Source organism: Salvelinus fontinalis, chromosome 1 (genome assembly GCF_029448725.1).
Source record: "Salvelinus fontinalis isolate EN_2023a chromosome 1, ASM2944872v1, whole genome shotgun sequence".
NCBI lineage: Eukaryota > Metazoa > Chordata > Actinopteri > Salmoniformes > Salmonidae > Salvelinus > Salvelinus fontinalis.
The window spans coordinates 62,214,591-62,240,271 of record NC_074665.1 but is presented as its reverse complement, the minus strand read 5'-3'; the positions used below and the strand labels follow the sequence as shown (position 1 = coordinate 62,240,271).

Here is a 25,681-nt window from a genome sequence, read left to right as displayed (position 1 = left end):
TCTTCAGACTTGGCTGAGTGGTGGTTACTCCTCTGCGGTGTTAGAGGGACTGGCGAGAGGTTGCTAGATAAGAGAGAGAGGGATACACACAGACAACGGGCCCTTTGTTTTGAAGGGTAGCAGGCCCAAAGTGCTCAGTCAGGAGCTTGCTGTTGTGTGTGTGTGTGTGTGTGTGTGTGTGCGGCCTAGGACAGGACCAGTGGGGCTGTCTGCCTGCCTGTCAACCAGTGTCCCACTCCCGGCAGCACATAAACCATGGGGATACAATGAGTAATGTCCTGACACTGTGTCACTACCAACTAATGCTTTTATATCTCTCCTGGGATCTGACTACTGTAGCTTCTAGCTACAGTCTATCACTCTCTCTACTCCCTCTCCCTGCCACCCTACTCTCTCTCTCTTTCCCTCCCCCCTTTCTCTCCATGCATGTGTGTCTCTAGATTAGGCCATCAATCCATCCATTGTGCACCCAGCCTGGCTGCTGGGTGTGATTGATGTCATTTCATAGCCCTTATTTTATACTACATGTCATTGGGCATTTTATTATTGCGCATTGCCGTGCTGGTGTATCCACTCCAGCATCACAGGTTACAACTAAAATGGGTAAAGATTGCTCTATTTTGTCAGACATGAACTGTAATTTAGTAGGAACGATCATTGCAGGAGTTGTTGTGACTACTCACTAATGTTGACCAATAAAGCCACCTGATTTAAGCCACATGTAGCCAATAAGAGATTGAATTATTTTTTTCTGGGTCAGTGGTGCCTTGTCCCAATTTAACTCTTGAGCTCTGATAGCCTATTTAAACATGTGAACTGAGTACCCTGCTCCTTTGTTTTCAATGCAGTGGGCTGATGTAAATGTTGATTTGGAAGTGGTGAGAAAGGTCGTCTCCTCTCCTTACTCGATGCTGTGTGTGTGATTTGTGTTCTGACTGTGCCAGAAGGCAGTGCAGCAGTAAGAACAGGGCTTCATTACCATTTACACGTGTTGTTGCTGTGTTTCCTAATCACCCCGCAAGGCAGAGGAAATGCCACAGTCTAAACTCGCACAGTGTGGTGAGGTCATGGAAATAAACAGACAGAACTACTCTCCTCTACCCCTCTCTTGATCGTCTACCCCTCTGTCTTTCTCTTTTGCACTGCTGTTTGTTCTTTCTTGTCTACCACTCTCTATCTCTTCTACCCCAGTTCTGGGTTTTTGTTGCACTGCTTTGCTTTATCTTGGCCAGGTCGCAGTTGTAAATGAGAACTTGTTCTCAACTGGCCTACCTGGTTAAATATAGGTGAAATAAAAAAAAGACAGAACCTGTTATCTAAAAAAAATATATATCTACCCTGCTCGGTCTCTCTCCTGCTCTCTTCTGCTCCCTTCTCTCCTACTGTTTTGCTTCTCTCTCCACCTTTCTGTCTCTCCCTTCTATTTCTCCTCTACCCCTCTGTATTCTTGCTCTCTTCGCTACCTCTTTCTATCTCTCTCCCCCCATCCAGTCTCTGATGCATGACAAAAGGCCTGTGTTTCCCGCCGCTGTTTTTAATGTCGTGATAATAACATGCACTATATATTCAAAAGTATGTGGACACCCCTTAAAAATAGTGGATTCATCCACACCTGTTGCCGACAGGTGTATAAAATCGAACATACATCCATGCAATCTTCATAGACAAACATTGGCAGTAGAATGTCCTTACTGAAGAGCTCAGTGACTTTCAAGGTGGCATCGTCATAGGATGCCAACTTTCCAACAATCAGTAAGTCAAATTTCTTCCCTGCTCGTGCTGCCCCGGTCAACAGTAAGTGCTGGTATTGTGAAGTTGAACTTCAGGAGCAACAACGGCTCGGCTGTGAAGTGGTAGGCCACACAAGCTCATAGAACTGGACCACTGAAGCTCGTAGCGCTTAAAAATCGTCTGTCCTCGGTTGCAACAATCACTACGGATTTCCAAACTGCTTCTGGAAGCAACATCCACACAATAACTGTTCGGGAGCTTCATGAAATTGGTTTCCATGGCCGAGCAGTCACTCACAAGCCTAAGATCACCATGCGCAATTCGAAGTGTCTGCAGGAGTGGTATAAAGCTCGCCGCCATTGCACTCTGGAGCAGTGGAAATACGTTCTCTGGAGTGATTAATCACTCTTCACCATCTGGAAGTATCAGGGTATGGCAGATGCCAGGAGAACGCTGACTGCGTTGTGCCAACTGTAAAGTTTGGTGGGGGAGGAATTAACGCAAAAGCAAACAACGACATTCTAGATGATTCTGTGCACAATACGAGGTCCATATTTTGGCTGGCCTGCACATAGCCCCGACCTCAACCCCCATCGAACACCTTTGGGATGAATTGGAAAGCAACATTAGTGCCCGTCCTCACTAATGCTCTTGTGGCTGAATGGAAGTAATTCCCTGCAGCAATGTTCCAACATTTAGTAGAAAGCATTCCCAGAAGAGTGGAGGCTATTATATCAGCAAAGCACATGATTTTGGAAAAAGATGTTCAACGAACAGGTGTCCATATACTTTTTTTCATGTATTGTGCTTACTTACGTTGTTCATAAAGGAGCTACAGTATCGCTCAGGGTTCTGCTCTCAGAAAGGTTTAGAGAATTCAAGATTGCCTTCAGAATTTAAAGATGATATAATCTGTTCAGAATATATGACACAACTGCATACCTATGTAAAGCTATAGCCTAATGACTATAAGCTTAGTACATTGCCAAGTGGTCACCGCATTCTGCTGCACCCTGGCATTTGATGCTTCTGATTGGCTAGAGAATGCACAAACTTGGAGAAGTGTTTCACTTTTCATATGACAAGGGTGAAATACAGCAGGACTACATCCACCAGAGGACCAGTTCTGTTCTCCTCTGGGTAGAGTCATGAGCTTCTATCCTATTTCAGTTTTTGCTGCCGTTCAGCACTTTTGATGGACCTTAGGCACTTGGGCTTCACCCCAGACAATGTCTTTCTATTAAAGGGGCAGGGAGCAGACTCTTTACCCCAGCCTAGTCCCAGATCTATTAAGTGCCACCTTGCACTTAGCATAAAGATGACTAAATGCCAGCGACTATAGGAGTTGGGCGATACAGCTCTTGAGAGCTCTAGGTCCAGGCTGACTTCAGCCAGCCTCGACTTCTTCAGTGCTCACAGATCTGAAGTGGCTGGATTAGTATAAGAAGGATGGTGATCATGGCATGTTGAATGGAAGTTCCTCCACCATGTTTTTATCCTATCAAGGTATTTTCAGATGTTTGAATATTGAATAATTGTCGTTTAGGATGATTTGTTCTCAAGCAGTAAGGGTGTATTACACTGCTATACAGCACACGATTGCTAAGTGATGACTTTATTTAGCAAAATGAGTTTAGTTTGAATTTCAGTCCTGAGGAAAAGACTAGGTACAACTCATGAGTGGTCTCAGATTTGTTTAGCCTGCGTTCGTCGGTTAGGCCATGCCATGTACTGGGGTGGGATTCAGAAGGGCACAATGTTGCAAAACATTTTTGCATGCTATTACAAACTTTAATTGGACAAGTTCAGGGGTGCAACTAAAACAGGAGTATCTGTTGGACAAATTCAGGTTATGTACCTCCGTTTTGTTTACGCTTGATTCTGTTTAAGAAACCATTTGCAACAGAATCAATGTAATGAATACGCCCCTTGTACCTCCCTGTTTCAAAAAGTTTTCTTTCTGTTGACCACGACCCTGGAGACTCTTCTGGCCATGTGGCCCAGCAGCCATTGTCTCACTCCCCAGAATCCTGGCCCTTGGTGCAACTGTCATGCATGGCCTTATGAGAGACAGACCCCCTAGCCAAACAAGTGGTCTTTTCTCTCTCTATAACACACACACACACACACACACAGTTTGTTCTTGAATTCAGACACAAAGTGAGAGGAGCTGATGGTGGTTAATACAGAACACCAGAGTATTTTTGGAATGTAACAATAATAACTTACTTCAGTGGCTGTTGAAGGTTTTCTTCTTCTCAGGAAGAGAATATCTTGCATCAGATCAGTAGTTTCAGAGTTGTCAAGGTCTTAAGATAGAAAGTGTTTTGAAGTGGCAGAATACGATTCTTTACATTTTGGGTAGTTGTTGCATTTTTAGATAAGATAATTCTCTGGGTCCCCTCATACATTTTTTTGTCACAGTTGGCTCTTCTCTCTGATAAGAATGGGGTAACACTGTCGTTCCTTGCCACACTTCTTATTTTCGTCACACTGCAGAATTTAGTATTCCTCTACTTCAGGGAAGGGGTAGATAATCTGGTCGTAAGGAACAACAACTGTTGGCCCTGGATGGGAGGGGGGAGCAGAGGGAGGATGGAGAGGAGTGATAGACGGAGGGGAGGAGGAGAAGATAGGGAGGCAAAGATGAAATGGAGAGTGAGGGGAGACTTGATTAAGGGAGATGATGAGAAGCTTCAGAGTTGTGGGGGGGGGGGGGGGGGCTAGGAGGATAGAATGATGGAGGGGGAGTAGTGGAGCCCCCAAGGCAGAGCCAGGGTTCCCCTGACCTAGTTAAAGACATGGGGGGGGGGGGGGGGGGGGGGAGTCAGGAAGGGGAGAGGAGCCTTTGTTCTAGTATCCCTGACTGTCTACCATCAGCTCAGCTCTCATGTTACTATATACTACTGGATCTCTACTATCATCACATCTACACTCTGAGTAGTAGTAGGCTATAACTCACCTCTGGGTAATTACAGTAGCTAGTGGCTTCGTCTGCATTCGAGGACCATATAGCTTGGTGGAAACAGACTGAACGCTGTGCTCAAAGTGAAGTGAAACAATAGTGAAACCTTTGCCTTTTGTTTACTAAATCAGGTAATAAATCAGGTGAAAGGAGACTAGAGTGCCACTTTAATGCCCCTTCATTGAATGAGTGCTGCAGCACTGTCACAGTCTCAGCTCCAGTGGCTAATACAGGCCTCGATGTTGTTTCATGGCTACAGTGTTTTTGAAGGTGTGTTGAGACTGCAGTTAACTTCCAGACTGTCAGGATAGATCTGTAGTAAGGCTGTGAACGTTTAAACGAAATTGGGATCCTTAACATTTTAAGAAAAATCCCTAATAGAAAAATTATGTGTGTGTGTTCAGTGGCGCAGTGGTCTAGGGCACTGCATCGCAGTGCTAGCTGCGCCACCAGAGTCTCTGGGTTCGCGCCCATGCTGGGCTGGGCTGGGTTCGCGCCCAGGCTCTGTCGCAGCCGGCCGCAACCGGGAGGTCCGTGGGGCGACGCACAATTGGCATAGCGTCGTCCGGGTTCGGGAGGGTTTGGCCGGTAGGGATATCCTTGTCTCAGTATGTAAAATGTAATAAAATGTATGCACTCTACTGTAAGTCGCTCTGGATAAGACCGTCTGCTAAATGACAAAATGTAAATGTAAAATGTTCAGTCTTCAGTCTGTTGTATGTAGAATATCCTAGCCTATTCATTGATGATGGGCCCTGCTTTACAGCTTTTGATTGCCAATAGATGGGCCTAGTGTGTGGTGGCCAACATGCCTATACTGTGCCCCTCCCCTCTCTCGCCGTCCCTTGCTAGCTCGCTATGAAAAGATGCAAGTGTTTGTATTCTGCAACTAATCAGTTTCCTTCGTTCCAAAAATACTGAATCTTAAGTCGATTCGTAGCGGAATATGTTTTTCTTTCTACAAAATGTCTTGGTAAGTCACGGTATTTAACAAACTTTAAAGTACTTTTTTAGGAGAGGGTAGTCTGGGCGCAGGCAGTTCGAGATTATTTGATTGACAGTTCTGGTCGCCTAGTGATATCTGTCCCGCTTCGGAAGCAGCATTCCTTTACAGACAAGTAAAATGCCCGTTCAGAGAAGGTTTTGTGTCGGCATTTAAAAAGTTGTAGTGTACCCTTACAGACAAACAAACATGCCGTAGCTGATGCGCTTTCAAGGCTATATGACTGGTAGAGAGAACATTTATTTTTACCCCCTTTTTATCCCCAATTTCGTGATTACGATCTTGTCTCATCCTCTGACACATGATTCGCCAAGCCGCGCTTCTTAACACCCGCCAGCTTCACCCGGAAGCCAGGTGCACCAATGTGTCAAAGGAAACACCGTTCAACTGACGACCAAAGTCAGACTGTAGGCATTCAGCCTGCCACAAGAAGTCGCTAGAGCGCGATGAGCTAAGTAAATCCTCCCCTAACCCGGGCGACGCTGTCCCAATTGTGCGCCTCCCTATGGGACTCCCGGTCACGGCCGGTAATATCATAGCCTGGGATTGAACCCCAGGCTGTTTTTACGCTGCAACACTGCAATGCAGTGCCTAAGACCGCTGCGCCACTCGGAAGGTGATTTTTCTCGTTTAAATGGAAAACCGATAAAATAATTGCTGTTAACGTTAAGATACATTTTCCATTTGTCACGTCTCCTATCTGTAGGAATGGGACCTGGATGTCACATTGTATCGCTCAAGGATTGACACTGACTGACTGGCATAAGGTGTATTCTCCAAGGTCGCTTTCAGAACTCTTCCTAAAGAGTGCTTTGCTCACTCACCCTCAGTGATTTAAAAGCATTGGATTTTGGTGAACGTGTGCACACTTCGGGTTGCATTCTGATTCCCCACACTTCTTCCCAAAGTGTCCATTTACTCACACCCCCCTCATGGCGCGTGCACACTTCAGGGTAGAAGGGCTGAGAATTGGACTGTCTGCAGCCTAAGTGCCGACCGCTAGATCTTTTGCAGCTCTAATTCATGTACTTTTATTGATGCTGTCAGCTTGTTTACAAATGAACGGCCCGGCTGAAAGAGGCTAAAGTCTAATTGCTATTGATGATAAAAGGCCTGTTAGGGGTCAGCAGCGATAGACCTCTTTCACCACCAGATGGCCTACTGCCATTCAATATCTATTCTGCATCATTGACCTGCTAAAAGAGACATAGTGTAGACTGTTGCCACTAAGAGTATTCAGCATTTAGTTCATTTCTATGCTCTTTCTCAATGTCCATATTGTATGTTATACCATCTATATCTGTTGAATTGGGAACAGCATAGGAGAGGTCAAATTAAATCTGTAGTGAGCAGTGATGATTATTACACAGAAGAGATTTTGGTCTAAGCAATGTGGCATGACATGCTGGTCCCAGAGGGGACAAATAACTGAGAATCTCTATTTATTTTGGTGTCCTGGGTCAGGCTTTTTCGAATCACACATCTCCCAGCCCTGTTTAATCCCTAACCCCATAATGAACTTTGAATTGTTGCATTGGTAAAAAGAAATATATTTCTGGCAAATAGCCTCAGACTTATATGTAAGAGGATGGATTATCTGCTGAGGAGCAAGAGTTATCGTGTAAAAAAAAAAAATATCTGTTTACTTCACACTGGTCTTCAATATCTGACACAAGTTTAGAAAGTTGTAGCCCACTACTTTTTAAATATCATCTGGGAGAATGTGTGTAACGAGTGTAGGAGCTGCCTGCCTGCCTTCAGTGTGCAGCAGAGGTGTAGTAGGCTCTGCCTGGTTCTCATGTCAAGCTGCTCTGAATGTGTTCCACAGTGGAGAGCAGCAGCAGAGAGAGCAGTGAGCACAGAGCTTCAGGGATTGTCAGAACAGATTAAAAGCCAGCTCTTCTACCCCCATTTTTATTTCTTCTCTCTTTTCTCTCTTTCTCACTCGCTATATATATGTATGTACACTGAGAGACTCAGTGATGGAGAGATTCTAGCTAATGAGACTTTGCAGCTCAGACATGGCCGTGTTGGTGTTGTAAGGACTTTAGCTGACACAGCAGGGTGGGAAGGACACTGATGGATATCTGGGATAGTGGGATTTGATCGATGACCTCTTGACTTTATCTCTCCCCTTGGTGTGCGTCATGACTGGGTTTTTAGAGGACACACTGATTGCAGTCTTATATCTGCTTGAAATGTGACAGAGACAATATGGCTATTAGGCTATTGTATGTCTATTTGACTTCCTAACGCGTAAGAGTACTAAACTTTGCACCGAACTGTAAAAATCCCAAAGTGGAACACTGAAAATGACGACATTCTAAGAACTCCATAAAGGGTTATACCCATGATATGTTTGTGGCCCTTTAGAAAAGGCAGTCCATTTTGCTACTGCAGCTAGAGCTGTGATGTGCAGCAGAATGACTTACTATATCCCCCCTTCCTCAACATGGAATTTCCCTGGGTTTAGCAGTGTGCAGCACTATGCTAATAGGACATCATTGTCCTGAGTGCTGTCTCCATGTGCTGCTTGACTTAGAAAGGAGAAAATCACATTCTAACCACGTTACACTCTGCTTGACTAGCAGCGACATACGGGGAAGATACATCAAAGCAATGTACTAGGTGCATGGAGAGGGGACCTGAATAAAGAGGAATCCTGAGTTAAGAACTAGGAGTCCAGAAATACAGGGGAAAATATACGTATAATGCGTGACCAAAAGTATGTAGATATCTGCTCGTCGACCATCTCATTCCAAAATCATGGGCATTAATATGGAGTCTGGTCCCCCCCATTTGCTGCTGTAACAGCCTCCAATCTTCTGGGAAGGCTTTCCACAAGATGTTGGAACATTGCTGCAGGGACTAACGTTCAGCTACAAGAGCATTAGTGAAGTCGGGGACTGATGTTGTGCGATTAGGCCTGGCTCCCAGTCGGCGTTCCAATTCATCCCAAAGGTGTTCGATGGAGTTGAGGTCAGGGCTCCTGAGCAGGCCAGCACTCGGCGTCCCCGTTCTGCACTTACAGTTGACCGGGGCAGCTCTAGCAGGGCAGAAATTTGACGAACTGACTTGTTGGAAAAGTGGCATCCATTGAGGGTGCCATGTTGAAAGTCACTGATCTCTTCAGTTCAGCGCCATTCTACTGCCAATGTTTGTCTATGCAGATTGCATGGATGTGTCCTTGATTTTATACACCTGTCAGCAACGGGTGTGGCTGAAATAGCTGAATCCACTAATTTCACTAATCCACATACTTTGTGGGTATGTTGTGTATTTTTCAATTTATTTCATGCAGATTTGTACTGTGTTATGAAGCTCACGTTACACTATTAATTCATCATCGATTGGTAAACCAATCGTTTCAAGGACTTCATGGAAAAGTGCATATGATTTCAGGATTTTCTTTTTTTTACTGGTTACTGATGTCGTCTCTTCTTCCCCATATCACTCATTCTGCAGGCTCTACATACAGTGTTCTCTCCACCATGCCCTCAGACTCTGAGAGTAGCAGTTCCCTAAGCAGTGTCGGTAAGTATGATGCCAAGAAGTGTGTGTGTGTGTGTGTGTAATCCAAGTCATGGTTTCGGTAGTTTCAACCCCTCTCAGTGCAGCTTTGTTTATACCAGAATAACCCCACTAGTCCAACAAGACATCTTTCACTAAAGACACATTAGTGCTGCCAATGCCCCCTACGGCAGCCCACCTGGCCAATCTCTCTCCTTTCTCTCATCCATGAGTTTAGTTCACCATGCTTCCTCCTTAACATGCACACTCACTTACTCACTCTTGCTACCAGAGCTTGACAGTGGTCCAAATGACTCAGCGCGTCACTGGCTGTTACATAAACCCTTAAGGGCCCAACCTGGTGCCAAGGATCCTCTGAGTTCCTCCCTGGCGCTGACTCTGCCTGTCGGTCTGTCTGTTGGCCAGGCCCGCTCCTTCTGTTTCTGTTCTAGGAAAGCGGGAGGGAGGTAGAGAGAGAGGGGGTCTGCTGCCTGTCTGTTGGCCCGCTCCTTCTGTTCTGGGAAGAGTGGGGAGGAGAAGGGAGGTTTGTGAAAGAGGGAGATCCAATAATTTCACAAAAGTGGTCGTAAGGAAGAGACACAAAGAAAGGTAGCTGTTTTTAAAGTATTGGGACACAGCCCCGAGCATGGAAGACATTTTATAACCGTGGCTAAGGGAACATGGCTAGAAGGAAATTATTAATTTCTATAGTAAGTAAGCATTTTACGGTAAGGTCTACACGCGCATGTGAGAAATAAAATTTGATTTGAATACTCTTCTACTCAATTGCTTACGAAGACCTTTCTTACTCTATTTGAATGACTGCACAAATGCGTTTGTTAATCCACTACTATGAAAGTGCCCTAGAGAGACTGCATAAGCCAGTCAGACACAGTACCAGGAATATGTTTTATTAACTCTTAACTCCAATATACTGCGATTCATTTTCCTGTCTGAGATTACCAGTATTATTTCATTACATTTACATTTAAGTCATTTAGCAGACGCTCTTATCCAGAGCGACTTACAAATTGGTGCGTTCACCTTATGACATCCAGTGGAATTTCGATGTGAATCTGAGGGTATCTTGGGAAATGTAGAAAAGATTGTCATGGAAAAGATTAAAGAGGAATTTCATAGCAGGCAGCTGCTGTTCTAAAGCAGTACCTTTGGGTAGTGAATTGTTAAGAATGTCTAGGACAAGGCCTAAACCACTTTAGACCTTATGTGAGCAAAGAGCATTGTAATGCTCTACAGTTTGTCATAGTCCAGTGTTTTCTGTGATGCATTCAATCATCATTTACTGTCCCAGTCTACTGGTGCTGGAAACTGTGTTTTTCAGAAATATTGCACTTAAACCCAACATAATATAGTGTTCAATAGAAGTTGACAAAGTTGCATGAGGTTGAAGTGAGGTTACTCTTTCCTGTTTGTAAGCTAAATTCCTAACTTGGGATTTGTGTGCCTAATCTCAACCTGAATAATACACTGTCAACTAAATATTGTTGCAAAGGTCAGATTCTTGTTTAAGTAGCTAACTTTTGTAACTCAAGTCAGATGTCAGCCGTGGCAGACCTGCACCTGTAGTAGAGCTCTATTCCCCAGAATGAGACACAGGAGAACCAGATCAACCATCATGTCCAGTTAGAATCACCTCTAATACAAAGGACTGAGCTTATATATGGATATACCCCTGTGTGTTTATATTGTGATGTAAGCGTCTTCCTCTCCTTCCTGTCCCGTGTATTCCGGTGGCAGTGAGCTGCTCTTGCTCCTGGTGACATACTCACTGTTGCAGGTTCACCCCCCGGTAACGGCTCAGCCTCGTCCCCGCCCCCGGCCGTCAACGACAACCGGCCAACCGGTGACAACCTGGACACCATCCTGTTCCAGCTGCGTCAGGTGACCCGTGAGAGGGACGAGCTCCGCAAGCGCCTGGCTCTGGCATCGCCCGGCACCACCTTCGATGACTGCAGGTACAGACAACCCCAATCCCTCTTACCACATAACTGAGGAGAGGGCAGAGCTGAGTGGAATGTCTTTATTCTGTACATCAATGTATTAATGCAGTAAGTAGTCAAATACAACATCTAGACATAAGTAGAGTAGATTGTCTTCATACTGTACTATACACCAATGTCTCCATGCAACAAGTAGTCAAAATACAAGATTTAGACATAGACCGAGAATACATTCCAGCTAGTCATTAAAGTTAAGGTAGCCTACAGCAGAGTTAAAAAATACTATTCAGCCATTGTTGTGTTATCCTTAAGCACACATACACATGGTTAGCGGATGTTACTGTGAGTGTAGCGAAATGCTTGTGTTTCTAGTTCTGACAGTGCGGTAATATCTAACAAGTAATCTAAAAATTCCCCAACCACTACCTAATATACACAAATCTAAAGGGATGGAATAAGAATATATCCATATAAATATGGATGAGCAATGGCCGAACGGGAAATGCATATGAGTAATGTAAGATATGTAAACATTATTGAAGTGGCATTGTTTAAAGTGACTAGTGAGTTTCTATATAGGCAGCAGCCTCTCTGTGCTAGTGATGGCTATTTAACAGTCTGATGGCCTTGAGATAGAAGTTGTTTTTCAGTTTCTCGGTCCCAGCTTTGATGCACCTGTACTGACCTCGCCTTCTGGATGATAGCGGGGTGAACAGGCAGTGGCTCGGGTGTTTGTTGTCCTTGATGATCTTTTTGGCCTTCCTATGACATTGGGTGGTGTAGGTGTTCTGGAGGGCAGGTAGTTTTCCCCCGGTGATGCGTTGTGTAGACTGCACCACTCTCTGGAAAGACTTGCGTTTGAGGGTGGTGCAGTTACTGTACCAGGCGATAATATAGCCCGACAGGATGCTCTCAAGCCTCCTGTTTCCTGAAGTCATTGTACAGAATCAGGAGGGATGTACAATAGTGAGTTCATCTCTCACAAGCAGACTAGTACCTTCAGGGAAAAGGTTTAGGATCCAATGATGATATTAGGGAAGTTTTTTTATTCAAGTCAACGAAGTGTATGTACAGACACTGCTATGAAAAGTAGTCTCTAGAAAGTTGCATAGGCCAGCCTCTGACTTGAGTGCAAGCAAGTCTTCTGCCCTCAGTGTCATCTGATTAGTAATGTTGATGGGTAGGCCTAACCATCTGGTAAACACCCTGTTCTGTTTATGAATGCTTTCTTGAGTTCCGGGTACCAGGTCGATTTAAAAACGCAATTCAGAACTGGGAGGGACGCATAGTGGATTTGACCTGTGAGAGAAAGCACTGACAGAGAGGGAGGAAGATGTATATACATTTTTTAGTACCAGTCAAAAGTTTGGACACCTACTCATTCCAGGGTTTTTCTTAATTTGTACTATTTTCTACATTGTAGAATAATAGTGAAGACATCAACACTATGAAATAACACAGATGGAATCATGTAGTAACCAAAAAAGTGTTTAACAAATCAAAATATATTTTATATTTTTTAAAGTAGCGACCCTTTGCCTTGACAGCTTTGCACACTCTGGAGAGAATGCCAACCAGATTCATGAGGAATGCTTTTCCAATAGTCTTGAAGGAGTTCCCACATATGCTGAGCACGTGTTGGCTTCTTTTCTTTCACTCTGCAGTCCAACTCAACCCAATTTAGATGGTTTGGAATGAAGTTGGGTGATTGTGGAGGAGAGGTCATCTGATGCAGCAGTGAAAGAAAAGAAGTGCCCATAGCAGCCACTTCTTCTTGTTTTTAGCTGATATGAGTGGAACCCGGTGTGGTTGTCTGCTGCAAAACCACTGCTGTACTGTGCCGTTATTTGTCTTTGTAAAAAAAATATAGATATATTTTTAAACGCTATGTGCTCACAGGGAAAAAAACTGCTGCTCCAGATTTTCTCCATTCATTAAAATTACAATTTAACCAACATCCATCTGTGACTACCTGGACCTACCATTTGGTTTTGAAATATTGAAACCAAACCATATGGATTTGAATGAAAAGTATTTGACATGGGGAGGTGAATGTAAGAAGCAAACAATTTCAACTAGGCTACATGTCATATTAAACAGCATATAAACACTCTAAATAGGTGAGGAGCCAGACAGGCAGCCTAAAAAGGAACGAAAATGAATTATTTAAGCTTTATTATTTCAAGGCTGTAGCCTACAAATAAATGCATTTGCGATTGACACAATAGGCTGGTAGGGACATAAAGCGCTCAGCATTTAAACAATATTTTGTTGTATTAAATCATTGTAGTCTATAAATTGCGCATATAGCCTGTGACTTAGATTTCAATACAAATTAAACTAAAAATCACTTAGTGCCTTAGAATTCATTTTTAGAAACACGAGATTGGCCAGTGTGTGGCTTCAGGTTCATGCGATGGTGTCTGAAGAGCTGGCCAGCAGCAGAGAATATCCTCTCCACACTTGCAGAGCCACTGGGGATGCTGAACACTCTTTTGGCCAGGCTGGACAGATGCAGACTTGTTGTTTTATTCTTTTATAGGTAGGGATGAAGGTTTTTAGGCAAAATAACCCAATCACAACGGAAAGCTCCTTGAATGTGGGAATATGCCTGGCCTACTGGGCCAAAATCAATTATGGCCTATTGTATAGATAATAGAACAAAAATGAACGATACATTTAAGAGATCAGATTTTTTGTTTATAAATACTTTGCTACAATGACAGACTTAGCTAGCTACCCAACTCGTTCCTTTCTTTTAGCATGTGCACATAGTAAGTACACCATCATGCTCTTGGGAAATGGGTCTTTTCAGATTCTACAACGATTCTTTATTTGTGGACACTTCATCACCACACTCCCTCTCTTGCTCTTGGTTCTCATCTTTGTAAGTCACCTTGATTTTTAGCACCAGTTTTTCTCTTCATGAAAATATTTAGCGAACTTCATGACAGTAGCTAAAGCAAGTGACTATAGCAACACACAAGTAGACTACAAATATGAAATTGGAGGGGGAGGGAAGGCCAACGCTCCAGCCTTTGGGAATCTCGCGCCACGCTCCAGTCAAATTGGGCATGCTCTGCTCCTCGCTCTGCTCCACTCACATACTCTGGTTTGGACGCTGCAGACAGAAGTTGGCAGATCGGCTGTACCGACTTCAGACGAGTACCGTGACGCTTGTGGGGGTCGTAGAGCAAACCGTTTGGACTCTACAGAGGTTTCCTAGGGGAATACCAATTTTCAAGATGTTAAATGGTCTGATAAACAATGCTGTAGCTCGGCCACCTTCCACCGCAGATGCCAAACCCCGCCATTGGTGGATGCGGTGGATTGAGACGCAGCCCAGGCAAAAAACACATCTAGGGGATGGGGATATTTTTATTATGGTAATTGGATTTTTGCGGGGGTGAGAACATCAACTAGGGGGTTAACTGACATTGGGCTTACTTTGTAGACAAGGTCTCAGGTTGTTTATGTGATGCATTACCCAGCTTATGTTCTTGTTTCCCTAAAGGCCGAATTCCAAAGCCAGCCACGACTACGAGCGTCTGAAGAGTCAGTGTATGCGGGCCATGGCAGACCTGCAGTCTCTACAGAACCAACACACCAAGACTCTGAAGAGGTGTGAGGAGGCTGTCAAGGAGGCTGACTTCTACCAGTGAGTACCATCATCATCGACACTGATTTGGCTGGCTGGTTGGTTGGTTGGTTGGTCGACTGACTGACTGGTTTGTTAGTTAAAAGTCATGAATTGTCTGGGTGACGGTGAATGTTTAGTAGTCCTTTGAGAACACTGCCCAGTCTGTCAGGAATCATCTGTTAGTCCAATAACTCTTTCTGAATAGACTGTTGTAATTAGATGGGAATAATTAGAGGTTTTATGGCATCATTGTTTTACTCATTTACAGACTGGAGAAGTGCCAGGTGTGGCAATTACAAATTGAAGGAACATTTATGTGCTAATGAGTCTGTTTCCATTTAAGTGGAATAGGGATTACCTAATGTGAATTAAGGAGTTGTACAGCAATATCTTTTATAGTCAATTATAAATGAAGTCAAGTTATGTTCTATAGGGCTACCAAACACAGCACTAAACCTACAGTAAGTCTAGCCATCATGCTTTTAATCTGGTGGGTTTCCTTTGTACACACTTACTAGGGTAAACAAACTCTTAAGAGTACCACACATGTACAGTTTTGCTAAGTTCTATAAGGACAATATGTGGTATTAAATCCAGGCATGTAAGGTGTGTGTGTGTGTGTGTGTGGGTCACAGTGAGACAGACACAGGGTGAGAGATGAGGATTATCACTCCACTCTCCAGCAGGCTTGTGTGTGATTGGATGTAATCCCCTGTCGCTGTCTGTCCAGGAAAGCAATCAAACAGAATGTGTTAATCTCCCTCCTAACCTCTGTCTGCCTTGTCATTGACTTATATGTTCACTGGGGGGAGGAAGGAACATGTATTGCAATCAGTACTTATTGAATAAACTCAACTCAGGTCTGCAGAGAGGTTAGTATGTACCTTCACTTTAACCTGCCTTTTGCAGGCAGCCTAGAAATTGCAATCTGCTGTATAACTAATGTAACCTCTTGGTATTCTTCCCTCCCCCAGTTTTAACCTCTCCCTCTTTGTCTCTAGTATGCTCCACAGTCGTGTGTTAGGAGATCAGTCTCAGCTGAAAGAGGAGCTGGATGTGTTGAGGAGAGACAACACTCAGCTGGTCAGGGAACATAACCACCTGAAGCAGAGCTGTGAGGAGCTCCGCAGGCTGCACAGCGAGGACCAGAAGGAGGTGGCCGACATGAGGCGGCAGCAGCAAGAGGTACACGCGCACTTACACACACAAGGTTGCTGTGACCTATACTGGGTTGCTGCGCTTTCAGAAACCCACACATCACTGGAGAAGACTGCGAGCGCGCACACACACACAGCTGGGAGATGCATACAGAGTACTGCTGTAAAGGGCAGTGTTGGAGAACAAGGTCATTGGCTCATGTAAAGGGCATGTAGGCACATTCCCCTTCTACCCACTGCTCCTGTGTTCACAGATCTGTACGTTCAGGAGAGGTGTTTAAACTCACCAGTATAGAATACTATGGCTCCATCTCCTGCATACTGCCACACCTGCTCCCACAGTAATCACTACAGACTCCAGCAAGCCTTACATACACCACACACTCAACTGAACACACAAAAACGTCAGGGAGGTATTTACATTTTATTGGTGATTTTTATGATTGTGAAGGGCCAGCAAAAATGAAACCTAAGGGCTAGTTAGTTACACCATAGTACCTAAGGCTCCATTTACACAGGCAGAGCAATTCTCATCTTTTGCACAAATATTGGTCTTTTGACCAATCAGATCCTTTGCCAATAATTGGGGAAAATATCAGTATTGGTCTTCCTATGTAAATGCAGCTGAATAGTCTTGAATAGTCCATATAGTGCAGCTGCTCACTGTTGCCATCTGCTGACTAACTGGTGTAAAAGGAATCAATGTTATTTTGCCTTGGTTATGGTTCCAGTGGCTTGGTTTGGTTTCCACATGCTTCAGAATAAGTAAATAACCACAGACTATCACCCCGAAAAAATACATGTATTAATTAAAGCAACAGCAAACTTCGTTCATCGTTGTTTCAGCATGGTGCTTGAAACACCAAAATGGTGGTTTTGAATATATGTCAACTGTACATAATAAACTTTATTTGTATTGCACAATTCATACAGAGATGGCAACTGAAGGTGTGCTTAACTGTATGTGCTTGTAGAAAATCATCAGCTGAATGACTATGTCCTTCCTCCAGGTGATGAGAGAGAACGGTTCATCAGAGGTTCTCAACAAGCTCTATGACACAGCCATGGACAAGCTGGAGGGGGTGAGGAAGGAATACGATTCGCTGAGTAAACGGTACAGCGAGAAGGTAGCTAATCACAACACGGACCTGAGCAGACTGGAGCAGGTGGAGGAAGAGAACCGCCGATTACAGAAACAGATGGACACGTTGCTGAGACAACGAGATACGGCTATACACTACCAACAACAGTGCTCTACGTCCATGAGGAGGTAACAGACAGACACACTGCTGAAACAAGACATATATACACTACCAACGACAGTGCTCTACGTCTGAGGTTACACACACACAATGCTCAACCCAAGATACATGGTTATACACCACACGTATACACTACTACACACCTCACCATCTTCCTCTCCCCAGGTTTGACTCTGTACAACAGGAGCTGAACAAGTCTTCAGGCCAGAACAAGGAGCTGCAGAGGGAGATGGAGCGGCTGCAGTCGGAGGTGACACGCTGTAAGAACTTCCAGCTGAAGGCAGTAAAGGACTGTGAGAAGTACAAGGAGGAGAGGGACTCTGTGTTCAACGAGTACAGGCTCATCATGAGTGAGAGGGACCAGGTCAGAGATACATATAATACATTATGGTTTCCCAGACACAGATTACGGCTAGTCCTGGATTAAGAAACTTCTTTCCATGTATCTACATTGAGTATGTTATTATACATTTTTTCAGGACTAGGCTTAATCTTTATGCAGTTGTTCATCCCAACGTTTTTATGATAATACAATAATAAAACTTAGCAATAATGAAGTGGTTTATTAAATTCTGGGTAACAGGTGATCAAGGAGCTGGACAAGCTGCAGACAGAGCTGGAGGCTGCAGAGGCCCGCCTCAAAAACACCTCGTCTGAAAGGATGGTGGCCAGCGAGGAGATGGAGGCTCTCAGACAGGTACAGGTCAATGAATCATTTTATCTATCAGTCAATCAAACACCTCGCCCAAGAGCTTAATCAATTATTTAAGCAATCTATCGATCAGTTTATTAATAGTCAGTCTAAACACTTAGAGGGTGATAGCCAGGGAGGAGATTGAGGCTCGCAGACAGGTAATCATATGTTAACCAATTTAATATATTTCAATTAATTTCACTTTACTAATAAAACTCACCTCGTCTGAAAGAGCGCTGGCCAGTGAAGCTCTGACAGCTGCTTGATCAATTAGCTAAATTTGTCGCTGCCAGATCAACCAAGGGATTTTGTGATTGTGTTATGGCATTAAATCTGATTTGATTGTTTTTTAGGAGCTGAACTCGTCGTTGGTGGACCGGGACAGGGCAATCTGTGAGAGGAACGAGCTGTTGGAGAAGTACTGCCACGAGGTGAAGGACAAGGCTGAGGCCCAAAAGGAGCTGAGCCAAGCCTGTAAAGACATTGAGACGGTCCGGGAGGAGAGAGACGTGGCCCGCAAGGAGAGGACAGAGGCCATCATACAGAGAGACCAGCTACTGAGAGAATACTACCAGGCACGACAGGTAACATTAACACACCTGAAAACAACACACGCACCTTACAGGTATGATAAACAACTGGATTAGGGAGAGGACAGAGGCTGTCAAAAGGTGACAGCTCCCAGCCAAAGGTTAGACACATGATAAAGAGCTTAGAGGATCCCATAAACTGTCAACCATTTGGATTATGTCAGTTGCATGACCTAAAGCGGATTTAGTGCTTTAGACAAATACTGCTTCTGCTCCTGACACTTCCCTGTTCAGACCACTAGATGGCCCCCCTACCACAGTTTTACACTAGAGGAGTCGGGATGCTTAAAATCTGTGATAGAAATCCCAGTTGAAGGATTCCCTCGCTACCGACTTCGGGAATTCTACAACTAGGTTTTCTGAGGAACTTGTAGACAGTTTCAGGAAATTTGTTTTTGATATCTTGAAGTTTCATGTTTTGAACGTGGCTAACTAGCCTTTGTCTGTGTGTGTGCCCGTGTTTGTCTGTGTGTGTGCCCGTGTTTGTCTGTGTGTGTGCCCGTGTTTGTCTGTGTGTGTGCCCGTGTTTGTCTGTGTGTGTGCCCGTGTTTGTCTGTGTGTGTGCCCGTGTTTGTCTGTGTGTGTGCCCGTGTTTGTCTGTGTGTGTGCCCGTGTCTGTCTGTGTGTGTGCCCGTGTCTGTCTGTGTGTGTGCCCGTGTCTGTTTGTGTGTGCCCATGTCTGTGTGTGCTCGACAGAAACAAGACTCAGCCACCCTGGACATAGAGCGGGCCAACAAGGAGATTGAGGTGTTGAGGAAGCAGTACGAGGCCATGTCCCAGGAACTAAAGGAGGCTACGCAGGAGGCCGAGGTGGCCAAGTGTCGACGTGACTGGGCCTTCCAGGAGAGAGACAAGATAGTGGCAGAGAGAGAGAGCATACGGTGAGAGAAAGCGGGAATAGTGGTGTAGGCTCTTAATTCCTCTTTCCTTGATTCCTTGCATCTTCTCTCTCTGCCTCCTTCTGAAAATGCTTTGGAGTACAAGGTCCGAGAGGAGGACTCTTGCATCTTCCCTAATGTGTTTTGAGAAGGAGGCATGGAGAGGACGCAATGAATATTAACTGACTAAACTGTGCTGATGCTTGATGTCATATCCTGCCCCTTCAGGACGCTGTGTGACAACCTGCGTAGGGAGCGGGACCGGGCGGTCAGTGATCTGGCCGACGCCCTGCGTAACCTTGACGACATGAGGAAGCAGAAGAATGACGCGTCACGGGAACTGAAGGAACTCAAGTGAGTCCCAGAGCGCGCACACACAGAAAATGTCTGGCCTCTTCTAAATAAACTTTTTCAAAGCTGGTAAGAATATAGTTGAATAGCCCTGGTTTATGAGGTTAATTAAACACACACATACCATACCACACCACACACTTTCTCAGCCCCCTTGTAGTGATGTGAAAAGCTCCCTCTACTGGTCAGTGTGTGACTGCCATATTCAATTCTCTGTCTTTTCTTTGAGAGCTCATCCTCCTTTCCTGCTGACGAAGAAAAGAGTAACATTTAGGTTTTCAAGTCAAGTCAGACCCCCTCTAGGCATGCCTCATAAGGACATAATGTATCTTGGTGACAGTCAGCCACCATAGGCCTATTTCTCCTTCAGCCTTTCCTTTACACACTGTAGAATATGACTTAGCTGCTACTTTTTAGACTTTGGTAACACTTCCCTTGCAGCACTTTGAACGGTTGCTTTGCCCTATAGATATCTATGCAGACCTGCCAATATGCATGCATTTTGCGTACCAACTATGCAATTCTCTGTCCATGTATGCAGGTACGAGATCCGAGTTCAAAGTACGCAGAAATGAATAGGGCCTGATTTTATTTACATTTTTTAAATTTTAATAAAATATAACTCCACTGAGTAAATCTAACATCCCCGATAATCGCGCTGCAACACACAGACATGTTCGGAGTTTGTGTCAACGGACATGGAGATTAATGCATCATTATTCGACGTAGCTACCACGTGTATGCCCCTCCTGTTTGTTGTGATGCTGAGTTCGCAACTGTTAGTTGTACGTAAACACATGGACAAATCCCCTTTCGACTCCGTGTGTTGTGGAAAGGTAAACTCTAATTGTTTCAAGCTAACGTTAGCGAACATAAGAGGGACATTCAGTGGGCTCTAAAGTGCCAGCAGTTCACAAGTATTTGCTCGTGAAATGATTAAATGCAAATACGAAAAATAACTGGTCGCATTTGTGCGAGTGTGATATACATTTAATTCTGCGTCCCATTAGTTGTATTTTCCACGTAACATTACGAGGATCGCGCAACCCGATGGACTGTACCTGTAATTATGATCCACGTCACAAAAAGCATTACAAAAATATAATTAAAAATAAATATTTACATCTTGGCATTAAATGGGGTCGGGAGTTTAGGAGACTGTGTGATGAAGAATGAATGAGTGTCTGGTATTAGCTATAGAGGCAATGCTTCTAAAATGCCTTTATACTAGATTTGATATTTTATCAATTTCGAAAATCTGAAATGATCTATGCGCTGCAAATAAGTACAATAGGCACCTTTACATAGGCTGAAACAGCGGACTCTTCTAGCGAACAGCGTTCAGATTCCCTTTGCAGTAGCCTACTTAAGCTTTGTGTAGCCAGTTTGCGGTCTGTGTCAACTCGATCATCTGTTTTTGTTTTTATGTTTTCAAATAGATTTTTTTGTTGTTGTGTTGATTAGGAATCGTGTCTAAAAAGCCAATACCTGTGAGCTGGTCCAAGTGATTGGCCCTGTTTGAGAGGTGACAAGCGTTCCTCTAGTATAGAGACTAAACTTGGGGGCATGTGCTAAGAAAAACGTTATAGATAATTATCTCCGTTCTGCGCTCTACACGTAATGGAATAAACATGCAAACAGTCTGTGCTAATTCCACAAAACATATTTATTTTATATGTTCTGTACTTATCAGTATGAATCTTTTATTTGTGTTTTGTAAATACCTTTTCATAGGACTGAACTGAACCAGGTGTTATACATAATGTTTGTCTAAGCACATGTGCTCATGAAAAAAAAGTAAGGTAGGTCGTGCAATAACAAAATTGGCAGCTAATTTAGCAAGTCGTTGTTATTTCAGCCAGTCAGTAAATCTATGTCAGACGATGAGAGTGAGGAGACTGAGAGAAACAGACCGGGCAGTAGCTACATGCAAGTTGATTCTCCAATTTGCTGCGTGTCTGGTATTCTAAAAAGTTCGACAGGGTTGGCAGGTCTGTCTATGGTGCCCTATAGATGTAGTTGTACATCATTTAGAAACTCTATGAAAATGCTACAAGGCACACGTTTCCGCATTTAGCAGATGGTGTACATGCACTCAGTGACATGTAGATATATCCTGCACACTGTTGTGATGTGCTCTGACCTGTGTGACATCACTTCCTGTGGTCAGAGAGAAGATGGAGAGCCAGCTGGACAAGGAGGCCAGGTTTTGTCAGCTGATGGCCCACAGCTCCCATGACTCCGCCATCGACACAGACTCTCTGGAGTGGGAGACGGAGGTTGTGGAGTTTGAGAAGGACAGGGTGAGTCTGGAGAGACACTATTTTCATTGATTTGAATGATTATTTGACTTACTGTTGATGTATCGATTTATTGGATGGGTGAATGGATGGGATTGACTGATTGATCAGATGAATTCATTTCCAGCAAATGTTAAAATCCAGCTTAATAAAGGGGCTCAGAACTGATATGTATGCAGATAACCAGTATGTTTAACTTTGCTGTTTTCCTGCAGGATGACATGGATTTAAAGGCACTTGGGTTTGACATAGCAGAGGGGGTAAACGATCCATATTTACCAGGAGATTGTGGAATATTTGTGACAAGAGTGGACAAAGGAAGTATTGCAGATGGAAGGTTAAGGTAATTCTCTGATTTGTAACATTTCTGGAGGTTCAAGTTCAGGAACCCCTGTTTGTTCCTCATCATCATCATCCTCAATATCACGTTTTTACTTCCTGCTTTTCAGAGTGAATGATTGGTTGCTGAAGATAAATGACATGGACCTGACCAACAAGGACAGGAAGCAGGTGGTAAAGGCAGTGCTTAACAGAGGCGGGCTGATCAACATGGTGGTTCGCAGGAGGAAGTCCCTGGGAGGAAGGCTGGTCACCCCTGTACACATCAACCTGATCGGACACAAAGGTAACACTTTTGTGGCACTCCTGGTGTGTATTCATTAGGAAACCATTTACTTCAAATGTTTTGCAAAAGAACACAAGAGTTTCTATTTGACAAATTCAGGTTGGTCCATCCCCTTTCTTTCGGTTTGCTCTGTTTGCCTCCGTCTGGTTCTTAGAGTAAACTGTAAATCACTGTTGCTCAACAAAACAACAAATCAACTAGAACAGGTGTATTCATCAGTCGGATTATGTTGCAAAAAGGTTTGCTCTGTCAAACGGTTTGCATCGGAATTCGACTAATGAATACACCCCTGTTCTTGTTTTAATGTTTTGTATAATGATTGATTGGGTAATTGATTTGATTTATTGATTCAGTGCTCGGTTGTATTATGTCGTTTGTATGCATTTGATGTTCTAGTACAGTATTTTAATGTAACACATTGCTTATCACAAGATGGTCTTTCATAAGATTCCTTAAATAATATCTTTTCTCTACTCCAGACAGTGTTATAGGTCTAAAGTATAATACTTACACTACAGGTCAAACGTTTTAGAACACCTACTCATTCAAGGGTTTTTCTTTATTTTTACTATTTTCTACATTGTAGAATAATAATGAAGACATCAAAACTATGAAATAACACATAGTGGGGCAAAAAACTATTTAGTCAGCCACCAATTGTGCAAGTTCTCCCACTTAAAAAGATGAGAGAGGCCTGTAATTTTCATCATAGGCACACTTCACCTATGACAGACAAAATGAGAAAAAAATATCCAGAAAATCACATTGTAGGATTTTTAGTGAATTTATTTGCAAATTATGGTGGAAAATAAGTATTTGGTCAATAACAAAAGTTTATCTCAATACTTTGTTATATACCCTTTGTTGGCAATGACAGAGGTCAAACGTTTTCTGTAAGTCTTCACAAGGTTTTCACACACTGTTGCTGGTATTTTGGCCCATTCCTCCATGCAGATCTCATCTAGAGCAGTGATGATTTGGGGCTGTTGCTGGGCAACACGGACTTTCAACTCCCTCCAAAGATTTTCTATGGTGTTGTGATCTGGAGACTGGCTAGGCCACTCCGGGACCTTGAAATGCTTCTTACGAAGCCACTCCTTCGTTGCCCGGGCGGTGTGTTTGGGATCATTGTCATGCTGAAAGACCCAGCCACGTTTCATCTTCAATTCCCTTGCTGATGGAAGGAGGTTTTCACTCAAAATCTCACAATACATGGCCCCATTCATCTTGTCCTTTACACGGATCAGTCGTCCTGGTCCCTTTGCAGAAAAACAGCCCCAAAGCATGATGTTTCCACCCCATGCTTCACAGTAGGTATGGTGTTCTTTGGATGCAACTCAGCATTCTTTGTCCTCCAAACACGACGAGTTGAGTTTTTACCAAAAAGTTCTATTTTGGTTTCATCTGACCATATGACATTCTCCCAATCTTCTGGATCATCCAAATGCTCTCTAGCAAACTTCAGACGGGCCTGGACATGTACTGGCTTAAGCAGGGGGACACGTCTGGCACTGCAGGATTTGAGTCCCTGGCGGCGTAGTGTGTTACTGATGGTAGGCTTTGTTACTTTGGTCCCAGCTCTCTGCAGGTCATTCACTATGTCCCCCGTGTGGTTCTGGGATTTTTGCTCACCATTCTTGTGATCATTTTGACCCCACGGGGTGAGATCTTGCGTGGAGCCCCAGATCGAGGGAGATTATCAGTGGTCTTGCATGTCTTCCATTTCCTAATAATTGCTCCCACAGTTGATTTCTTCAAACCAAGCTGCTTACCTATTGCAGATTCAGTCTTCCCAGCCTGGTGCAGGTCTACAATTTTGTTTCTGGTGTTCTTTGACAGCTCTTTGGTCTTGGCCATAGTGGAGTTTGGAGTGTGACTGTTTGAGGTTGTGGACAGGTGTCTTTTATACTGATAACAAGTTCAAACAGGTGCCATTAATACAGGTAACGAGTGGAGGACAGAGGAGCCTCTTAAAGAAGAAGTTACAGGTCTGTGAGAGCCAGAAATCTTGCTTGTTTGTAGGTGACCAAATACTTATTTTCCACCATAATTTTCAAATAAATTTATTAAAAATCCTACAATGTGATTTTCTGGATTTTTTTTCTTCTCATTTTGTCTGTCATAGTTGAAGTGTACCTATGATGAAAATTACAGGCCTCGTCTTTTTAAGTGGGAGAACTTGCACAATTGGTGGCTGACTAAATACTTTTTTGCCCCACTGTATGGAATCATGTAGTAACCAAAAAAGTGTTAGAAATATCAAAATATATTTTATATTTGAGATTCTTCAAAGTAGCCACCCTTTGCCTTGATGACAGCTTTGCACACTCTTGGCATTCTCTCAACAGCTTCACCTGGAATACAGTCTTGAAGCAGTGCTGAGCACTTGTTGGCTGCTTTTCCTTCACTCTGCGGTCCGACTCATCCCAAACTATCTCAAATTTGGTTGAGGTCGGGGATTGTGAGGCCAGGTCATCTGATGCAGCATTCCATCACTGTCCTTCTTGTTCAAATAGCCCTCACACAGCCTGGAGGTGTGTGTTGGGTCATTGTCTTGTTGAAAAACAAATGATAGTCCCACTAAGGCCAAACCAGATGGGATGGCGTATCGCTGCAGAATGCTGTGGTAGCCATGCTGGTTAAGTGTGCCTTGAATTCTAAATAAATCAGACAGTGTCACCAGCAAAGCACCATCACACCACCACCTCCATGCTTCATGGTGGGAAATACACTTGGAGATCATCCATTCACCCACACCGCGTCTCACCAATACACGGCGGTGGAACCAAAAATCTCAAATTTGGACTCATCAGACCAAAGGACAGATTTCCACCGGTCTAGTGTCCATTGCTCATGTTTCTTGGCCCAAGCAAGTCTCTTCTTATTGGTGTCCTTTAGTAGTGGTTTCTTTGCAGCAATTTGACTATGACGGTCTGATTCACATAGTCTCCTCTGAACAGTTGATGTTGAGATTTCAAGTAACAGACCTCTGTGAAGCATTTATTTGGGCGACA

General features: G+C 43.8%; 1 protein-coding gene across 6 annotated transcripts in view; it reads left to right on the top strand.

Moving 5' to 3' along the window:
- Nucleotides 1-25,681, top strand: part of dlg5a (discs, large homolog 5a (Drosophila)) — a 63,079-nt gene that overhangs the window by 7,026 nt on the left and 30,372 nt on the right. For 5 of the 6 annotated variants that reach the window (XM_055928923.1, XM_055928906.1, XM_055928933.1 and 2 more), the window contains exons 2-14: nt 9,165-9,233; nt 11,008-11,185; nt 14,685-14,828; nt 15,812-15,995; nt 16,978-17,237; nt 17,395-17,593; nt 17,813-17,926; nt 18,277-18,507; nt 19,210-19,394; nt 19,620-19,745; nt 21,913-22,045; nt 22,258-22,385; nt 22,492-22,667. In XM_055928923.1, the coding sequence (XP_055784898.1) occupies nt 9,165-9,233; nt 11,008-11,185; nt 14,685-14,828; nt 15,812-15,995; nt 16,978-17,237; nt 17,395-17,593; nt 17,813-17,926; nt 18,277-18,507; nt 19,210-19,394; nt 19,620-19,745; nt 21,913-22,045; nt 22,258-22,385; nt 22,492-22,667 (2,127 nt within the window). The remainder of the gene's footprint in view (nt 1-9,164; nt 9,234-11,007; nt 11,186-14,684; nt 14,829-15,811; nt 15,996-16,977; nt 17,238-17,394; nt 17,594-17,812; nt 17,927-18,276; nt 18,508-19,209; nt 19,395-19,619; nt 19,746-21,912; nt 22,046-22,257; nt 22,386-22,491; nt 22,668-25,681) is intronic. The other variant, XM_055928915.1, reaches the window with a different exon arrangement.